Below are 21,742 nucleotides of genomic sequence, written 5' to 3'. Positions count from 1 at the left end.
CTGGCCCGCGCTCTTTTAAAAACCCACCGTTCACTCTGCCGCCCATCAGATACATCAATAATAATAATTCCTTTACTTATATAGTGTACACAGATTACGCAGCACTGCACGGAGCTTGCCAAATTAATCCCTGTTCCCAAGGGGCTCATAATCTAATCAACCTACCAGTATATTCTAGAGTGTAGGAGAAAGCCGGAGGACCCGAAGGAAACCCACGCAACCATGGAGAGAACGTACAAATTCTTTGCAGATGTTGACCTGGATGGGACTGGAACCCAGCGCTGCAATGCTATAGTGCTAACCACTGAGTCACCCAAGCCTCTTGGTATATCTGGCCCAAGGGACTGTCTGTATTTATTTCAACAAACAAGGCTGTTTTCTACTAGAAATCTAGGGCTTCTGGCATGTAAACAGTTTTTAATATGTGACCCTTTTCCTCTACACACCTATTCATACCTGAGTGCAGCCTATTTTCAGACATAATAAGAATGAAATAAATTTCCTGGGATGAGGATTTTGCTATAAAATATGCATAACAGTATAAATCACCGCCAAGCCTTATATTCACCAAGTCATAAATATATGACCACTACTCTTATTATAAGGAAGGTTCAGCACTTTTTCTCTCAACTGAAAATCATGTCAGAATATTTTAGAGACCAAGATGAAAATGGGGATTTAACAGAACTGCAAGATAATGTCCTTTTTAATTTGAGGGGAATAGGGGTTATAAACAAAATTATACAATGGAAACACATTTACTCAATCATTCCTAAATTAATACTTTATAATCACTTTTATACATCTCAGAAAAGAAACAGAACCTGAACCATAAAAGAAAGCAAGAAATATAGCTCTACTCAGGGTTTGCCTCGTAAAAACTTTGCAGAGAATACAGGGGTTAACTCCTTCAGGAGATGGGGGAGTTTTTCTTCAGCTTTGCTGTTACTTTTTTTATTCAAACCCCCTCAAATCATTTTATGGTGGAAAGCAGTTCCTTCAACTTGCCATACAAGATTTCCAACCAATATATAGCTATGTAATTAGCCAATATTAACTCTTTTTGTAAGAGAATAATAAAATTTAGCTTTTCATTTGCTACCACCTATGGGTGGTTATATCAAGTTAGGCATTTATCCCCTATCCACCAGATAGAAGATGACAAGCTGATACATGGGCTTGGCCATCTCCGGCACTCCCATTAACTGTCCAGAGTCCCAGAGATAATCCAGTGCAGCGTTCTGCAATTTGACACTGCTTGCTCGTCCTGCTGCTCCACCCACTAGTGACAATGGGACCCCCATTCTCTGACGAAGATTCTGTAATTGTGATCAGCGGGGGTCCCAGTAGTCAGATCTTCACCAATCACCTTGTTATCCCATATCCAGTGGATATGGAATAACTTTCTAATTAGTTAAAACCCTTCTAAATATTTGCAGCCCTCTTTAGGTTGTCTATTGTTGTCTTGTTGATGTGAAGTGTACAAATAAAATAAATATCTTATGGTGGAATGGCGTGATGGGAAAAAAGAGCTTTATCAGATGCTTTTGTGGCCTCCTATAGCAAAATTATAACTTTTCTTTGGGAGCAGAGGTGCAGTAACTGTGATCCAACACTACACATCCACTTGATGCCATATTTCCTAGCTTAGCTTCTGTGCTAGTTCAAGCTTTATTGGCAAACTGTAGTTTGTGCAGTTGCCTGGTGGATGTGCTTCCACCACCATGATAACAATGACCTATCCCATTGGGATAGGTCATATACTATCATTAGTATTGATAACACAGTAAGTAAAACCTAGATTATTATTATGCATTTACTGTGTTTCTATCACATATTACATAGAAATAAAGCAACAAATTGTGCGGGTATCGTTAAATTAGTTAAAAAAGTATTTGAGAACCAATATAATTTGTTAAGCTCTAAAGTCACAAAAATTTTCTAGGCATTTGTGCTGTGTTCTGGCAATAGGACAGGTATTTATTGTTAATTTATTGCATGCAAATTTAAGTTGTCAAACAAAGCCTGGTGGCCATTAAAATGATTAATAATGTTTTTACTGCCCTTGACATGAAATGGTTTAAGAAATGCCAATTTACTCAAGTAAACTTAATGAATACTGATTGCTTAGTGGTTGAAGGAGAACAACCCTCATACAAATGAGCCACACGAAAACACAGAACTAGTGGTCGCACAAAACACGTAGCAGGAAGGTGACGGAAGAATACACTTGTTTTACAGAAAAAGCAGGAATCATGCGTGTAGTTTATGTAGTGTTTTTTTTCCCAGAAGGACAGATCCATGGATACAAAAACAAGACAGTATTTTCCCCAATGGACTAAAACATTACAGAATTTCCATTAAGAAAATCTGAAGTATTTTATAGTATCAACAGAGAATGAGAATCTCAACCATATAGTATAGAAATAATCCCTGTGGAGACTGACCTGCAGGACATCAACTATATGCTGTAGTATTTCATAGTTGGTCATAGAAAACAAAAGTGAAGTCAACAATTTGACCAAGCTCCTGCATGTTCATGAATTATTGATGTACACTGGTTCACTGGCCGCTGCCTCATGATTTTGCAGTCCTAAAGTTGGGTTGGATCAATCAAGTGTAGAAGATCTGGGAAGGCTGGATAATCAAAGTGGTGGTGCCTCAGTGACGAAGGATAACCAAGGCGATTTTATTAAAAGAAAAAGACAATGGGGTAGATTTATCAGTCTGCAACAGAATTCTATTGATATTTGCCCCAAAACACATTCTAAAATTCACCACATGTATCAACCGTTTTTTAAACACTTTTCCCAACTAGAATCACAAAAGTGGTCTGACCAACTTATAGATGTGAGGCTGCCTCACCATATCCCTACACTCTACCATATCAAACCAGATCATACTTGATAAAGGTTGTGATGCCCGAAACATCGTAAACTACCTCCGATCTGTAAATAATATATATGTCTTCTGCATCCATATACTTGTGATATATTCACCAAATTAAAATACTAAAAATATTCCGGTGTGTGCCATGTTCTCTGCATGGATTAAGACGGACTGAAAATCCCATATTGAGCAACACCCAATCTAATGGTGTGCGGTCACTACTGTTCTACGTAGCAGAGGGGAGCTTGTCATGTGCAATATGCATTTCATGGATCTCATCATCTTTAATCTTTGATCTGTCTCATCTCTCTTTCCAAGTGTCATATACTAGTATGTCCAGAAGCTAAATGAAATTGTATATAAACCTGTCCCCTGATAATCCAACCACATTGTCAGCACACAAAACTACAGGAATCATGAAAAGTCTGGTTAGAGTCTGCACCCACAGTGTGGAATTTTACACTGACCAACCTAGGGAGTGATAGAAGCTAAAACAGTACTAAAACTGAGCAAAATCGAAAAGTAAGAGGGTTCAAAATTAGCTTTATTGTGTAAACATCCCTAGGATATTCAAATTTGAGAATTTTTTTTTTAATGGCCACCCCCTTTAAAATATATAAAGCTTTGCCAAAAATATAATTTAAAGAAGAGCATAATGGAACTGCAAAATTTGACATCGACATTCGAGTACCAATGGCTATTAGTCATGACAGGGTTAAGGGGTATTCAAAGATCTTTTACTTTTGATCATGCTAGGAAAAGGTCTCACAAAACACTTAAATACACCTTTATCAGCCTGCTACTCCAATAAACCAGAAATGGGTGGACAGCCCATAAAACCACGTGTGGTATAAAGATTTAAATAAGACTAAAGTTCTATATTCACCTAATCCAAGATACCCTTCATCTTAAGGGTTAAGACCCAAATAATGGACAGGGAAGCTGAAATCACAAGGTTTTTTGTGATATTGAAAAAGTCAGGCTTGTTTTTCAGAATAGCGGTTATTTCAGTATCATGAAGTGTAGCAGCAAACCTAAATATATCTTCTTTTAAATCATTGTGCTCAAGTTACAATGGTCTCCAGAGAAGCCTCACTGCTCCACACATTGGGACCAATTTGTGGAGTATATCTATGCACCTGTATACACAGAGAGCAAGTACACTCCTAATAACTTCTCCGTTATAATATACTCAATCACTGAGATTTTTTTTTTATAGAGCATGTTATACTTTGCCAGAAATAGACATAATTTATTTGAAAGGATTTCACAGTCTTTTCTTAAACTACATCAGTATATTTTTTTTATCTATTACACCAGTCATATGTATTTCACCAACAAACATTATAACCAAAAATGTCCACAACAAATTTACATTCTTTACACACCCCCCCCCCATATCAATAACTAAACAATACATCTAATCAATGCAATTACATAGCAGAAAAAGATTTTTTTTTGCACATTTTCTCAATGGCATGGCCACTAAAATGAATGAATTTCCTTATAGAAGAGGAACACACAAGGGAAGTAAAGAAGAACGAACACATCGGCAGACATACATGATCCTTCTTTATATTATACCATTTTTCTCTGCAGAACAAACACACTTAGTATTCACTGTGTAAATTACTGCAAACAAAGGGCACAGCATGCCAGCACAAAGATTCGTCACCAACACTTTATAGAAGGTGTTGTACTAAACATTAAAATACATTTTTTATTAACAAAATGGCTTTATCTATACTTCGTCATACTTCTGTTGGCTTTTCATTGTTTACATCCATCAAAAGGTTAACCGCATCAATATTCATCAGCAATGATCACCATCTCTTATTATAGCAAATGCAATTTATAGTCATTATTCAAATACAGGCCGCATTAACACAACCATATGGGGGGACGCATGTACGGCCAGCCGCACATAGTGGTACGGTGCACTATGGCTGGCGGGCATACGTTCATGTAAATGTAGCCTAAGGATCAGAATCCAAGCTTCACCGTCCAGCCAGCTAGGAGCAGTGGTGACTGTGGTGCTGCCACATGTGGAATGGAGCTTGAAGAGGACAGTAGTGCCTGTAGTACAACGGCTCACTACAGGCTTGGCCGCTACTGAAGTGCAAGCACATCTGCTTCAGGCTCTGTCTCCTTCTACACCTCATATGTTTGAGCAGTATTGTATTACAAAGTGCATATTAAGCAAAGTAAATAAGTTATACTGATTTAGTGAATTTAACGTTACAATATTAGCTTTACAGCAGCCACATTGCATGGGTTGTCCAAGACTAAAAAAAGAAATCATATATGGCTGGGGGGCTTTAAAGATAAAAAGCCTTTTATACTCCCCGCTCCAGTTCAAACATTGCACCGTCCGTCACTGCTGAACTCTGTAAACAGAGGCTGATGGTTCCGTCTCTGTGCACCTGTAGCAGGAGTTTCAGTCTGTAGCAACCAAGTGGCTTTAGTAAGGACGGCACAGCCACTCTCTGTGTACATTAAATGGCAGTGATGGGTGATCAGCTCTTTATAACTTATATAATCATATATAAAATAAATTTTATTCCCCGACAACCAATTTAACTCCAGTTGTCTGGGGAGGTTTACTAAAGTCAATACAAGTTGTTCTAGAGACGTTCTAAAACCTGCTGAAGGGTCATTGTAGATGAGGAATAGGAGGTAAATCATTGCCACCATCAATGTCTAGGTAATTTACATATGGCTATCCTACTGCTTGTGATAAGGTGAGGAGTACCAAAAGGTTGCCTAGTCTTCGCAGATGGACACTCTCGATTTAACAAAAAAAAAAAAAAAAAAATATTATATATATTTATATATGCATTAGATCCAATATTTACGTATTCCAAAGCATCCTTTGAAGAGTGATAATGTATTCTTTTGTTTCTGTGAATTGATATCTACAGAACAGAAAGTACAAGTTTATAAACACATTTCACAACTATATGCCAACTGTGATTATCATGAATGGCACACTGACCTACTTTTCCTCTGGGGCCCTTGTAACTAGTCTGGGGACCACCAGTATCTATTGAGGTTGACCAGTTAGTTATTCCAAATGTGCTTTTTTTATTTTTATTTTTTGCATGGAGCAATTTTCCCACAAGGAAAATTTTGTGAATATTGCATTGAAACGTTTATGAGAATAGACAGATTGATAATAATGTGCCTATACCAACAGGTACTAATAGGTAAAGAAGGAACTGAGCACAATACAGGCAGTCCCCTACTTAAGAACACCCGACTTACATACAACCCCTGGTTACAAACAGCCCTCTGTACGTTAGTAATTTACTGCACTTTAGCCCAACATTTTTAAAATCCAATTGTCACAGAGACCAAAATAAAATTGTCTGGAGTTACAATAAAATTTACAATTCCGACTTACATACAAATTCAACGTAAGAACAAACCTACAGAACCTATCCTGTACGTAACCTGGGACTGCCTGTATCTGCATTGCCTTTTTTATTTATCCACATACCAGTTTTTCATCATTGTAGTTTACATTTACAGTGTAGTAGACAAGCACATGCTACAAAGTGTGCAGATGCAATATTCATCCGCCACACTGACCGTGTACAGCATTGTGTTTTGGCAAAGGCCCCCCAAAAAAAGGAAAAATAAAAATCATAGATATTGTGTTCAGTCTCTACTTTACCTAATAACACGGTTTTGAATCCTAAGCCTGAGGCACATAGAATATGGTCTGCTCCACACAACTGAAAGTTGTACTAACCTGTAAGGCTAAGTCATCAATACATTCCTACTATGTAAATATATTAATAGGCTCTTTAGCGGTCAAGACTTTTACTAAATAAAATCATCTATTTTGTCTTTTTACTGTCACCCGTAAGCCTAAAATATGGAAAACTGTAGGAAAATAAGAGACCAGCAAAGCAAAACCAGTGAATAGAATGTGGAACATGTGCTGTTTCTTTTGTCATCACCTTACTACTGGACGAGATATCTTTTCATTTGTTAAAAGAAGAAAAGAATAAGAGGCTTTCACTTAAGGCAGGCGAGAAAGAAATGGTATACAATAATTAGGCGACTGTCAAAAGTTAAAATGTAACCGTCATTTCAAAAAACCTTTGATATGTTGTAGGGCAGGTAATTTTAAGCACTTTTGCAATTGGATTAGTTACCCGAATCTTGCTCCTTCCTCTTGTATTCTGCAGACTTCCCCTAGATGGCAGTGACTGCTCATATGGCCGTTACTATGGACATTCTGTCTTCATAAAAAAGCAGAGACTATGGAAAGAGACACGCCCCCATCTCTCTCCCTCCAATCAATCAGCTGATTACCTCATGTCCCACTGCTTACAGCTGATTACCTCATGTCTCCCCATGTGCAGGCAGAAGCCCTCACTAATGTAGTAACCAAACACCTAAACCTAAACTCTCTCTCCCTCAGCTTCCCCTACACTTGTGTATAACAAATAATGCACACAGACAGAAACTATTTTATATCTATGTTACATAGATAGCTCTGGTGTCATTGGTCAGCAGCAGGTGCTTGTGAGGAGGTGACAGGAGACAGGCTCCGCCCCTCCAACTTTTGAGTTTTTTGAGAGCTGGAAACCCTGGTTGCAATGGGGACACCTGGAGCAGAATTATGTATTTTAGGTTTTCTTTGTTCAGAATGATGGTTACAATTATAATTATATTTTTTGTGGCTGCAGCAACCGCCACAGGTGGTGTGACATCACTTTCATGTGACCACAGTGGCCAATGTGCGGCATGTGACTACTGAAGCCAACAGTGAACGTGGAGCGAATTATATACATACACGCAGGATCATTTACTTCATTTTTTCAAAATTGACAGAAGAATTATGCGAAAAATGAAATTGCCCACAGTTACAGGCTGTCAACCTTCTCCTGCAAGGCTGCAGGAGAAAAACTGTGGTAATGCAGAAAAAAGAAGATTTGCTACCTGCCACCCCTGATGTCAAGATAAAGCGGGTCATCACACAGGAGTTAAAAACACATTCACTTTAAAGAGGACCTGTTACCTTACAAAAGTAAGCAGTTCCTAGTGCTACAGCACATGGCGCAGTGTTACACTGCTAGCGTTATCGGAAACCTCTGATAACGCTAACAAGCACTGCAGCGATGTACAATTGAAAAAAAGGCAGTCATAGCAGGCCTATGGAGCAGGAGGGCAGTCCGGGGCAGAGGCAGCGCCTCAGACCTCCCCCTCATGTATATGGCCGATCGCTTACAGCGTGATCCGGCGTTTTCAAATTGTACAGCGCAACAGTGTTTGTTAGCATTATTGTAGCTTTACTTTAGTAAGCAGCTCCTAGTGCAGTTTTTGGAGGTGACAGGTCCTCTTTAAGAAGTGATCCTCAGTACCTACATCCAACACAGTTCACAGTATACAATACATCTCTATACAACTATAAAGACAAAGACCATGCTACCAGCCAGCAAAGGCCAGGGACAGTCAACCAATTTAAATTGGTGAGGTTGACGATGTCAATAGAACAATTATGAGAAAGCTTAGACGCAGGCTTTCCTGCCATGACCCTTTTAATAAAAATGTCTATCTGACACAGTCCACGTAGTTAAACTAAAAATATTTACCCCTCCTGGTGTGAATGCAAAAAAATAAAACACTCTTGACATTCTAGTAACGTTCATCTACAAACTTCAAAACACTTTAGACATGTGAAATATAAGAAGAAACAACTGAACAAAGAAAGAAAACCTTGAAATTCGTCTGAATAAACCAGATTGTATTCCTCACTTTTAAGTCAATTCCTGAGATCTTGCAAATAAATGAAACAGAAGGTGGTATCTTAACCTCGGCCACAAGCTTTCTATCCATACGACAGCAGCCATTTATAGTGTGAAGTCAAGCCAAGCAGCGCTTTTTAATGATAAGGTAATGAGCGTCTTTTACCCGGTCTCAGCAAAAAATAAACTGAAAAATTAGACAGAAAATATGTCACTCACCTTTTACAGGCTGACACAAAGGGTTAATATGTGTATGTCACAGAACAGCAGATTAGCCAGAAGGGGTAGTTTTGGAGTTATTAGTTTACAAAACTATGTAATAATATCCAATTAGTAGAGATGGATCAGAATTGGGATCATAGCTACAATGACAACTGCATGTTACCCTTCCCACAAGGGGCGGGAAGTTGTCATTGTAGCTACGAATAACATGGAAACAGCACAATGCAGAGGTCTAAAGTATTATCACATGACAGGAGGAAAAGGACAACCTCCTAAAGAGGAATATATTGGTCTCCTGATATTTTAATCATTATTTTGATAAAACTCTATACAGTGAAGTTTTTCTGTTATTCAGCCTAGGAATTTATGAATAATTTGATAGCTTAGTGTGTGGGTGTGTCCAGTAGAGGGTGTCCTTAAATACTTTGACATTGTCAGTGGTGACATTGCCATACTACGGCTTCATTCACATCTCTTTTGTAATCCATTGGAATCACAAAGTGTCTGGAAAACGGATGGCTAGGACATCCCACTATATGTACATACTATGGAATTTTATAAAGATGGTATAATTTTAGAATTGTCCTACAAAGTATGGAATATACATTTCAATGGGAGGTCGGGGTATTATATGCCAACAGGTATCTGGTGTGGAAAAGGTCACATCAGTGCTTGACAGCCCTCAATGTATAATTGTAAAAAGACCGACATAAACCTATAGGATATACACTCACTGGCCACTTTATTAGGTACACCATGCTAGTAACGGGTTGGACCCCCTTTTGCCTTCAGAACTGCCTCAATTCTTCGTGGCATAGATTCAACAAGGTACTGGAAGCATTCCTCAGAGATTTTGGTCCATATTGTGATGATGGCATCACACAGTTGCCGCAGATTTGTAGGCTGCACATTCATGATGCGAATCTCCCGTTCCACTACATCCCAAAGATCCTCTATTGGATTGAGATCTGGTGACTGTGGAGGCCATTTGAGTACAGTGAACTCATTGTCATGTTCAAGAAACCAGTCTGAGATGATTCCAGCTTTATGACATGGCGCATTATCCTGCTGAAAGTAGCCATCAGATGTTGGGTACATTGTGGTCATAAAGGGATGGACATGGTCAGCAACAATACTCAGGTAGGCTGTGGCGCTGCAACAATGCTCAATTGGTACCAAGGGGCCCAAAGAGTGCCAAGAAAATATTCCCCACACCATGACACCACCACCACCAGCCTGAACCGTTGATACAAGGCATGATGGATCCATGCTTTCATGTTGTTGACGCCAAATTCTGACCCTACCATCCGAATGTCGCAGCAGAAATCGAGACTCATCAGACCAGACAACGTTTTTCCAATCTTCTACTGTCCAATTTCGATGAGCTTGTGCAAATTGTAGCCTCAGTTTCCTATTCTTAGCTAAAAGGAGTGGCACCCGGTGTGGTCTTCTGCTGCTGTAGCCCATCTGCCTCAAAGTTCGACATACTGTGCGTTCAGAGATGCTCTTCTGCCTACCTTGGTTGTAACGGGTGGCGATTTGAGTCACTGTAGCCTTTATATCAGCTCGAACCAGTCTGCCCATTCTCCTCTGACCTCTGGCATCAACAAGGCATTTCCGCCCACAGAACTGCCACTCACTGGGTGTTTTTTCTTTTTCGGACCATTCTTTGTAAACCCTAGAGACGGTTGTGCGTGAAAATCCCAGTAGATCAGCAGTTTCTGAAATACTCAGACCAGCCCTTCTGGCACCAACAACCATGCCACGTTCAAAGGCACTCAAATCACCTTTCTTCCCCATGAGTTGCCGCCATGTGATTGGCCGATTAGAAATTAAGTGTTAACGAGCAGTTGGACAGGTGTACCTAATAAAGTGGCCGGTGAGTATGTGTGTGTATAATATTATATATATATCCCCCCTTGCCTAGACGTCTGCTCCTAAGCAATGAAAGAATAAGATATGAATGAATATATCATACTTAATGCTTTCCCACAACTCTATATATAATTCTGCTTAACTTCCCCTGCCAACAGGTTCACATTAACCTTTCCCAGTACACAGCAGGCCCAGTTAACACCTACATTTGGACCTTTGTTCATGGAAGCCTTATTATCTTCAGTCACTAAAACTATAAGAAAAGTTGAACTCAGGTGTCCCCAAACTTTATCCGCGGACCGTTTCTATCTGGCCCCCGTCGCATCCGAACACAACCTTTGGCAGTCGGGCAGGGGCCTCCGTCCAGACACGAAGCTCCTGCCCGTCACTGTATAGTGCTCGATGCAGCCGGAAACGGTAGCTTGAGCACTATTGTTGCAGGTGGGGCAATGTTGCCGGAAGACAACCCCAGCGCACGTCGCTGTTTGAAACTGGATGCGGCCACGCACCCCTTCCTGTCTGGCAGCAGCCAGAAGAAAAAAGGCGCAGGAGCCAGAGGCGAGTACATGATTTTTAATTTGTAAATAATAAATAAATAATTAATAAATAATGCTCCAGCTTCCATCCAATAATCCACTCAAATAACAGAAGCTTCAATGGAAGCTGCGAAACCAGAAACCAACAGAAGCTTTGAAATCAAAGAGTCAGACACGTTAGTATCCAGTTATTATGGTTTTAGTGACGGCAAATAATAGCAGAGGTCCGAACGCAGGTGTAAACTAAGACTAAGGGGTAGACTATCCCTTATATATTGCATTGTTTTTGTTTTGTTTATAAAGTTTTTGTATATATGCAACCAGTTTCATTAATGCTATTAGAGCACAGTACAACTACTGTTAGATTAAAAAAAAAAGATCAGGGGTATTAAAGGCTGTAAATTCAAAGACAATGGGGAGGAGCTTGGCCAAATTGTATATGCATTTCCACTGAAATGCTTTCAATCTGTAAAGAATTTATTATGTGCCAAGGTATGATAAAGGCCAGGCCCCCCATCCTGGTGATTATATTAAGGCCTCTTGATGTATCAGTTGGATGGCCAAGATGCCGGCTTTTAAAAAGTGCACAGGCATGGGGCAGAAAGCCTCCTGTGTGATTTATATGTAAAAAAAAAAGCAAGGTGCTTGTTATAGGTGCATCCATTTCAGTGCACCTAGCCACACCATGTTGGGGCACATTTACTAAGGGTCAGAACGCTGCATTTTCGTTGGGTTTCGCGATTTTTTTCCGTGAATTGCACTGAATTGCCCCAGGTTTTTAGCACACACGATCGTATTGTGGCGTATTGGCGCCAGCTTGCATGCGACACAAATCGGGGGCGTGGACGTCGGACAACCCGACTGATTCGGACAAACAGTGGAATTTAAAAAGCAAATTGTGTCGCAAGATCAGCACTTACATGCACCGCATGCATTCTTCTGAAGGTGAACTCCGGCGGACCTCAGCGGGGGAAGAAACACATGCAGGAAATTGAACGCACGATCTTGGTGAAATGCGGCAGAACCGAATCCTCGTCACATTCTGGATAGGCGGCGTCAATGGGACGGGTAAGTTAATGTGCCCCGCTGTGTTTGAAACACATTTCAAAATGCAGCATGTGCACAGAACCTTAGGTGAAGCTCAAGTAATAGAAAGAAATAGGGTAAAAGTGTGTACAGAATCATTACAAATACTGTATGAGGAAGAAGGTTATCAATACCAGATAAAAGAGATATACTGTATGGTAAATATCAATACTTTGTTTCCATCATTCTATCAAGTATGGCTTATATTGCTTTATCTCCGCTATCCAGCATGGGTACCACTTCCACAGCCATGAATGATATCACATATACACAATCCATCCAAGCCATTAAATGGTCCATAAGACACGGAATCATGTTATTAAACCTTTGTGAATGATAATATAATGTCCTAAAGTGTTTTGCCCAGGGGCAGCTAAGTGCATAATGTTGCACTAATGAGCCGCGTGATTGATGCAGGTAATAATACAAATTAAAGAAAATTGACCAAGCGGTTTTTAATTAATCTGCAAGACTCTGTGTCATTGTTGTCTGTGCCACTAATTAGAGATTAAGGTTTATTTCTCTGGCTTTAGTTCTCCTGCTTTTTGTAGTTTAAAAAAAAAAAATTCAATGCCCTTTTAATAATAATTGCAGAAACTTATACTGATCCGGATTGGTTACAAGAATAGTGATCTGTTTACACTAGAATATTTCCATAAGGAATTTGCTCTCAACTTTTTTTAATGTTCAAGTAAAACACCTGAAGTAGGTAGGTTAAATCTACAATTCACACTTGTATAGTAAAATAAGTAAACTGAGCAACGGAAGCATTTTAGATTCAGTGTCATTAAAGGAAACTTGTCTTGAAGATTTACACTCTCTAGGCATCACCAACCTATTATACAGGACACAGTGGTGTCCTATATTCTGGGAAATTCTGTATTACGCAAAAATCATGCTGTCCTGATCCCTACATCATCACAGTATGGTGCCGATGCATTTTTAGCTCCTCTCTCTCCTTCGGCTGCTCTGTACAAAAATCGCAGAGTGTGGGCGGGGCCTCACTAAGCAGGCACATTATGACCCATCTAGTTCTGTGGGGTGACAATGTGGTTACATTATCAGAGTACAAGGTGAATATACCCTGTCATCTGACACATAGAAAGAGATGAGACAGATGGGAGGTATGAGATTATACAGACAGAGGCTGACAGACTGTTACACTGTTAGCTCTGCTACATCTCACATATATATACCTGTCTCCCCCTTCCTCCAGATCACGTATTTCCTTGCGGCTTGTAGTTTGCAGCTTCTCTCTCTGCTCACGATCTCCTGGCAGGAAGTAATCAGTGAGTGTCTCTGAGCTCCATGCAGGGGGTGTAGCTACAGGTTCAGAGCGGAGACAGACAGAAATCTCATCTGCACGATCTCACACAGAAATCCAAGATAGCGTCTGACCCCAAGTCAGAAGTTACAGGGTCATGTCTCGGGGCAACTGAAATTGTATATACCAGGACTTATATCTGTGAAATGCTGCATTATTGTTAATAACAGTCAATTAGAGAATGTGTTATTTTGTACATATAAGAAACTTCTCTTCGTGGAAATAGCACTGTAATACAGTGGCACGATTATAAACACTTACAAAAATAAGTTGTAGTTACATTGTTCATTAAGTCCTCAAGGGAAACAAGGAATCCAATTTCATAATCCGAAACACTTCACATAGGAGCAATTTCTTTTTGCAAGCTGACATATTATCATTTTGAACACACTCCAATACTACCCAACGTATGTCACTTGCTCTGTGATTGAATCTACACCCATCTCTCGTTTAACCCTTTCACTGCTTTGTCTTATTTCTTCCTCATTAAGGTGCAGTGACACGTCATGTCTACAGCAAAAACACATTGCAACAGCTCAAGAGAGATTTGCCCAATTAAACATTTGTTAACATTTGCGTTTACAAAACGCAATGTTTATGCATGTGTTAACGCATGCGTTTTTTTAACACAATGTTAACGTTTGAGTATGCATTATTATTTGCGTTTTGTAAATGCAAGGTTAACAGCTGTTTAATTAGGCAAATCGCTCTTCAACTGTTGCAATGCGTTATTAAATGCATGCGTTAGACGTGACTGCACCCTTATTAAGTTACTGTCTAATCACTGACGTGTGTTTGTTAAGTCGAGTTTTTATGGCTCTAGATTAAGTTTGCCCTACATACTCTAGCCTATAAGGGCATTTGAGCATATAAATAATATTCCTTGGTAGACCGCCACTTTAAAGGAAATCAACCGCACGGTTTTAACCCAAGCATACTAACACATGCTGGTATATGCCCCTGTCATTTAGCTGTTAATAGCTTATTTTTAGCGAAAAAAGGCTTTTAAAAATATGCAAATCACATAAGCCCCTAATTGCTGCGTCAGTTGTCACTCGCACTCTGGCAAAGGGAGGAAGGAGGCAGGCATCCTTTTTCACAACAAATAAGCAATTAAAAGTTAAAATGAAAAAAGGATCCTGTAACAAGGGGCACACACCTGCGTGCAAATATGCTTGGGTTAAAACCACCAAATCCATGTGCTTGATTTCCTTTCACAAAGTTTCATCCATAAGAGTCTAGAACATATAATAATAATAAACCTGCCAGAGGAAGAAAAAAAAAAAAAAAAAGATCTTCGTTAATTCTAGAGAATTTCCATTAACCAGAAACAAAATATATAGTACCCCTGACTGTCCCTGAATTAATGCTTCCTTTTCTTACAGCTCAAAAGCAGAGAGTATAAAGGTCTGTGTTAGAGGCTCATTGATAACACCAGGAGAGGAGGCATTCTCCGTCCCAGTGTCGCTCTCCACAAGGATTAGAGCAGTGATGCCTTCAAATAGAGACGGCCCTGCTGTTTTATTCACACCGCATGAACATTTGTTCAAATGCTTAACACGAGCGCAGAAAGTGATGCGAATCTTAAAAGAGGGAATTGATAATTGAATGGTCCCTGAAAGTCTTGCTGTTCTGTGCTGTTAACAGCTATGCAAACCAGGTCTCTGTGACATTGACAATTATTTCCATTCCCGCTCTTCCAATTGCTCTCTGCAGCATTTGCTCTCCTCAAAGCCATGTATTTTATGGAGTGTTAAAATGTTATTTTCAAGTTTATTTTGCAGGCTCGTCACACAATAGCCCATGAGAGCATCCCGGATCCAGTAAACAATTGCCGGGGACATGCATAGACTTTTCACACTCGCTTTTTCAAAATCTTTACAAGTCAGATTTTTTTTTTTTTTCCCTAGCAAACAATTGTGCTCGACATGTTTAAAATAAGGCCACATGTGGAAAATGTGGAGCGACTCAAGACTGATAGAGAGAACAGGTGGAAAGTGTGATAGCAAAATCAAAAGGACAAGGAAGGCAAAATGAACTGTCAAGACATCTGAAGAATAAGAGCACAGGATTAATAGCAGCAAAAGCATATAGAAAGATGGTGAATGGAGCGCACACCAAACATGAAGGCCTGCATAAAGACTGGTACAGCACGCCTTAAAAACTGACAAATTTGCTACAAGAGTTTTATCATAATTTTAAAATATATGAAAGAACTGTGCTTGTTGCTGCAAAATGACAAAACTTTGTGTTCACACCTGGGATGGGCTTTCCACTTCCCTTTTGTGCTATTGGTTTCTAGGCAGAAATAAAGGACTCTGCGCAGTGGCCTCTATCATTTTTGAAGGGGTTGTCCACCTTCTGCAAATAATTGTATACATTTTCATAATGTAAACTAAATCAATTTTCCAATATACTTTCTGTATCAATTCCATGTGGTTTTCTAGATTTCTGCTTGCGGTGTCTCTATAGGAAGCTTCATTGTTTACGTCCTGTGAATAGAATTCTGTCCCTGGTCATGTGATGTCACTCAGGTGCCCCTTATAAGTAGAGATCTAGAACATCTGTAAAGAGTTTCTATGTTCTCTCCGTGTTTGCATGGGTTTTCCCCGGGTCCTCCAGTTTTCTCCCACACTCCAAAAACACCTACTGGTAGGTTGATTAGATTGCGCTACATAAATAAAGGAATAAATTATTGAAAGCATAAGGGATTAATACATAAGGAGAATTGGAAAAGTCTATCACTTTGCATTACAAATACAGTAAAATTTTGTTTGCTGAAAATGGACAACCCCTTTACCTATGTGTATATATGGTTCATGTACTTCATGGCTGTACTACTGAAACTATCTTGCTAAAGAGGACTCTACCCTGGGACTGATACCCTCCAAGTTATCATAGACCTTTACTACATACTGCTGCATGCCTGAGCTGTTCCTACAGCAATAAAATATTTGTTTGGTGCAATGATCATAAAGAGATCTGTAAGCTTTTTGGTGCCCATCATAAAATAATAGAAAATAAAGATGTGCACATCAATTTTGGCTACACTGCAAATGAGGGTCCTAAAGTAGCGTTCAAAGCACTTTGAACATATTCTTGACTAGTACAAATACAGCACATCACGTGGCTGCACAGATCCTGGCTATTTCGTCTGAATAGTTACTCAATTATCCCATAGTACCATAAAGTCTTTCAGTCGAACGTTGACTGAAGAGAGGAAAGGAACATTTGCCTGTGTCATCATTGGGCTGAAGCAGCTTTTAGCACTTCAGGGAATCATATGACTGCCTATTTCGGCTCTGACAGTGCAGTTACAATACCATCCTTTAAAGAGAACCTGCCATGCAAATGAACCCACCCAAAATAAATACTTTATTAAAAGCTATGATGCCTTTATCTCTAAATAGCTCCTTTCCATGGCTGCAATGTTACAAAACTGAGTTTGTAAACAAATATGAAACTCTCCTGAGGCGAGTCACTCTAAGAGAGTCCTGCATGTTAAATTTTACTTGCATTGCCTGCCTCATTGTTCCTTATTGACAGGTCTCTGCTAGGAGAGACTGCTATGTGGAACTTTGAGCTCTGCTACATGATGATATTTGCATAGTCCCATGTATCTGATCACATGAAATCACATCATCCTCCATGGAGGACGGAGAGGAATACAAGTCCATAGAGCCATGTGATGATCATGCCATGCCACTGCCATGTGATCAGATACATACATGGAGTAGAAATTGCACTGGTAACCGGGTAAAAGACCTATGCAGATGGGAGGGGCTGGCTGAGTAGGCCACGACCCCTCTGATGAAAGGGAATATAATTTAAAGTTGATTTATGGGGATGTAAAAGAAACAATTACTTAGCTAATAATCAGGGTACAAGTTAGTTATTAAGGCTCTAGGGGAACCTGTTTCTAGCTGAATTTGTAAAAATGACAGGTTCTGTTTAAAGTGCATCAAAATTATTCAGAATGCTGACAAAGGCATTTTTAAAATCAGCATAGTATAGGCTACTGAAACCTGTCACCAGCAAAAAAGCGACACCACTAGTGAGAAGAAGTGTATCAAAAAGTACAGCTGTATGGACACAAATATGATTTCTGGAAAACAGATTAAAATTGTGGTTCAGCTCCATAAAAAGGCAAAATATGGATATAGAGTACGTAGAAAAGCTACCATGCCTGTGATGATACATATTTTCACATGATTGCAAATAATTAAAAGCAAAACCCACACAATCAATATGACAAAACCTGTGGTTGATACAACAGGGATAATTGACCTCTTATAGGAAGCCATCAAACTAATGGAGCCAGCAATAACTTAACCCAATGAATCTCAACCAGAAGGACTCTGGAGCTCAGCACCAACAGCTACATTTCTACTCTTAATGAGGCGCTCCCTGCTCTGCATCCAGTGTATTTTCGTCTTATGTGTATAGAGGAATTACTTGATTGGAGTCAACCTAAATATGCTATTTTCCATGCAATAATGATCAAATGAGTTTCTGGGGATCAGCAGCTACAGTGCATGTCCTAGTTATGTCAACCGGACAACAAGGGGATGTGGAAACCACAGTAACCCAACTGGCCCATAGTAGGACAACATGACTTTACTGCGGCATAATAAGTATTATTTCTAAAAATTAAAAAAAAAAAAAAAAACAGTTTGCAGTTTCATTAAAGGTGTATTCCAGGAATGTGAACCCATGATGCTATAACTAAATGAATACAACAAAACTTAATATCATTAATCACAAAATCATTAATCACTGCTTATTGCCTCACTGTCATGGGTCTCGCCACAACACTGAATGCATTGCAACAATCCGACTACAGCCTAACACAGTGTTACACGATCTGCCTAGGTAGGTGCACCACATGTGATGTGGACATGTGACCAGAGACCATATTCTGTCCTGTGTCTTCTCCAGGGATAAACTCAACGTGAGGTAAAAGTGTTCTAGTTGCCCATGGAAACCAATTAGAGCTCAGCTTTAATTTCATAAACAGCTGTGGGAAAATGTCCTTATTGGTTTCCATGGGCAACTAGAACAGTTCTTCTCTCAGACACTTTCGATAAATCTCCCCAATGGCCTGATAAAGGGGGCAGTAGCATTTTAATTCTCCATTATAGTGTAGGTCCACAACATTTTTCTGCTAAAGGGAGCAAAATAACAACTGATCACATATTAGCTTCATATTTTAATGACCCAGTGGAATATGAAATATGCTTATTCCTGGAAAGCCCCTTTAATTTTCTCATGCAGATCAAATCTAAATAAATCACCACTGTGTATCAGCCCTTACGTTACTCTCATGATGGCTTCTATTACAGCTCCTACACCGATAGGGACCTACCCTTGTGTAAAAATAAACTTAGTTCTGAGATCAAGTCCAAAGTAGGTAGCAATGTGCTTAGAAAATCCTAGAAGGGACTGACAGGAGTTCAGATCAATGGTTTAAATGGCATTCAAGAAATTCCATTTACACGCAATTTCATTAATTGTTGGGCGACACATCCCCATTTACACGGGGCAACGGGTTGGCAACTTGAGTCTTTTGGAAACTTATGTTGCTACGTGACAAGCACAGTATAGGAGCCTCTGTTCAGTCCACACTGCAAATGTATGGAGAACAATAATGCTGAAGCTTTAAAGTAGCACATACATTGATGGTTTTATGGGTAGTATATGGGAGACATACAGCAGAGGACCCATTTCATATTTACAATAAAAGGGAACCTATGACCATTAGCATGCATATAAAATGACCACACGCAATACAGATCTGTGTTATATCCATCCTATTCTTACTTCCTTTGCTATATATTGTTATAAAATTACTTTTAACCCCCCCCCCCCCAGTTCACTTACATTATAAACTCACCCACGAAGTAAAACACTCTAGCAAAAAACCCTCACAATTTAATGAGCAACGTTTGCTCCCTGTTCTGCCACAGCTTTCAATCGTATTAGCATGTTGAGGACGCCAATAACGTTGAAAGAAAGGGAAACATATTTGATTAAATTCCCTTCAGGTTACTCTTGAACAGGAAGAATCACCAGGAAGGAGCTCCAATGACGATCCAGCCCTGTCCGCACCTCCATGCTACTCCTCTCACAAAGTGTTGTATTAAAATAGCGCTAAACAAATCACATCCTAGACTACCTAGGGCTGCAGGAGTATGCCCTGACTTACAGAGATGGCTCCGAGTGTCTCTATCTGGAACCTGTGCCATGGGTTTGCCTCCAATGGTCTATGGTATAGCGCTCCCATACCAAGCATTCAATCACACTGATCACTGCTTCCGGGACATTTGACATTTTTCTCTGTAGCTCACATCTTTCCTGATTAATCTGTGTTAATAGTTTCATCTCCATACTGTCAGATGGGCGTTGCATAGCTCCAGTACAGGCATCATGACTGTACAGATCCTAATTAGCATATTGGGTACTAAAAGTAAAAACTATGGCAATGAGATAAACGTCTGTATGGATACATGAATAGAGAAATATGTTTATTTTTAATAAATTGGATACCTTGCTTTCCATTAGTGTCAGTTTCTGTCTTTCATTACTTTATAGCTATTCATTATTTCTATTATCCGCTCAAATAACAGAAAATGTAAAAACATGTAGTATTGGACACCATTGCAAGTCCATTGAAATAAAAAAACCTGATGCGTTTCAGTTTTAAACGGTTTAAAACTACAAAATGGTAACGTGAACACAGATGGGAACTGCCTATGATGTGACCCCGACTGTCATGTGACCAAAACATGTAGCCTGGGGAAAGCTGAGTGCTAATGTCTACAATAATCCCCTGTACTCGCCATTAAAGGGATATACTCTGGACAACTCCTTTAAAGAACACATCAGAGCTGACAGAAAGCGTAACCCCACACATGAGGGGATATATGGAGAGTACTGCTTATTATGTGACACCACTGTGACTGCACAGAGCCCCCATATAACCAGTGGACACAAGCCTAGGGTGGGAGGACATTGAGATGTGGACAAGGAGGGCTCCACACGGATTCCTGAAGAGAACTTTTACTGTCCAGCTTCCCCGCCATGACAGAGCAGGTAACAGACCCCAGCTGCTGCATGCTGAGCTCCCACAGGCTGCCGTGCTGTGTGTATAAATACCCGGCCGCAGCTTACCAGCCTTCCTCCTGGCACAGGGACGCACTGCTCACTTCTGCCATCTTCCGGGGGGGAGAGCACAGCCAGGCACGTCTCCGCGGACACACTGCGACCCTCAGCAATTCTGACAATAACTCTTTTCATTAATTCTAACAAGTACGGGGACAGTGACACCTCATCTGGCCGCGCACCGCGCAGGTTTATGACGAAAGCTACAACAAAGCTTGACAGTGAGCAGTCAGCCAATAGGCGGCGTATGACCCCAGAGCCATCAGCCAAGCAGCGCCGAGACCGTGACGTCACATCAAGCGACACGAAGGTTACATGAAGCCAGAGACGCCATGGCTTTTAAGGGCACATGTCTGTTACCTGCCAGTAGTGTTATAGGTTATCTGAGCGGGAGGTATTCTTTATATTTCTACATGGCGGTCATTGTATCCACGTATAGCTATGTTACCTCTAGATTTTCTCCTCAAAGTTGTTAGCAGCCTTGATTCCTATAGCAAAGCACCTATGGATCATGTTAGAGAGTATAAATACACTCTAGGCAGAGCATGTATTGTGTACAAATAATACTATTACTGCATAAAAAGACATCTATGCTCTATTCCATCATATATATATATATATATATATATATATATATATATATATATATATATATATATATATATCCTTAGGTTTGTACTTAAGTTGAATTTGTATGTAAGTCGGAATTGTATATTTTATAATTGAAGCTCCAGACAGATTTATTTTTTTGTCCCAGTGACAATTGGATTTTCAAAATTTTGTGCTGTCATGGGAACAAGGATCATCAGTAAAAGTTTATTACAGGGACCTTACAGATGATCAGCGCAGCCTGGGGCTAAAGTAAAACATCCAGAGAGCTTCACTAGAGG

The 21,742-nt window shown here is 39.8% G+C and overlaps 1 protein-coding gene across 1 annotated transcript in view; it reads right to left on the bottom strand.

Annotated features, from left to right (window-relative positions):
- TDRD3 (tudor domain containing 3) overlaps positions 1–21,092 on the bottom strand; it is a 181,175-nt gene extending 160,083 nt beyond the window's left edge. The window contains exon 1 of the mRNA XM_072135308.1: positions 20,862–21,092. Coding sequence (XP_071991409.1) covers positions 20,862–20,905 — 44 coding nt within the window. The 5' untranslated portion in view covers positions 20,906–21,092. The remainder of the gene's footprint in view (positions 1–20,861) is intronic.
- Positions 21,093–21,742: the final 650 nt, after the last annotated feature.

The sequence above is a fragment of the Engystomops pustulosus genome, chromosome 2 (assembly GCF_040894005.1).
Source record: "Engystomops pustulosus chromosome 2, aEngPut4.maternal, whole genome shotgun sequence".
In the NCBI taxonomy this organism is placed as follows: domain Eukaryota; kingdom Metazoa; phylum Chordata; class Amphibia; order Anura; family Leptodactylidae; genus Engystomops; species Engystomops pustulosus.
Note: the sequence above shows the minus strand (reverse complement) of the source record. Positions and strands in the feature narration are given on the sequence as shown.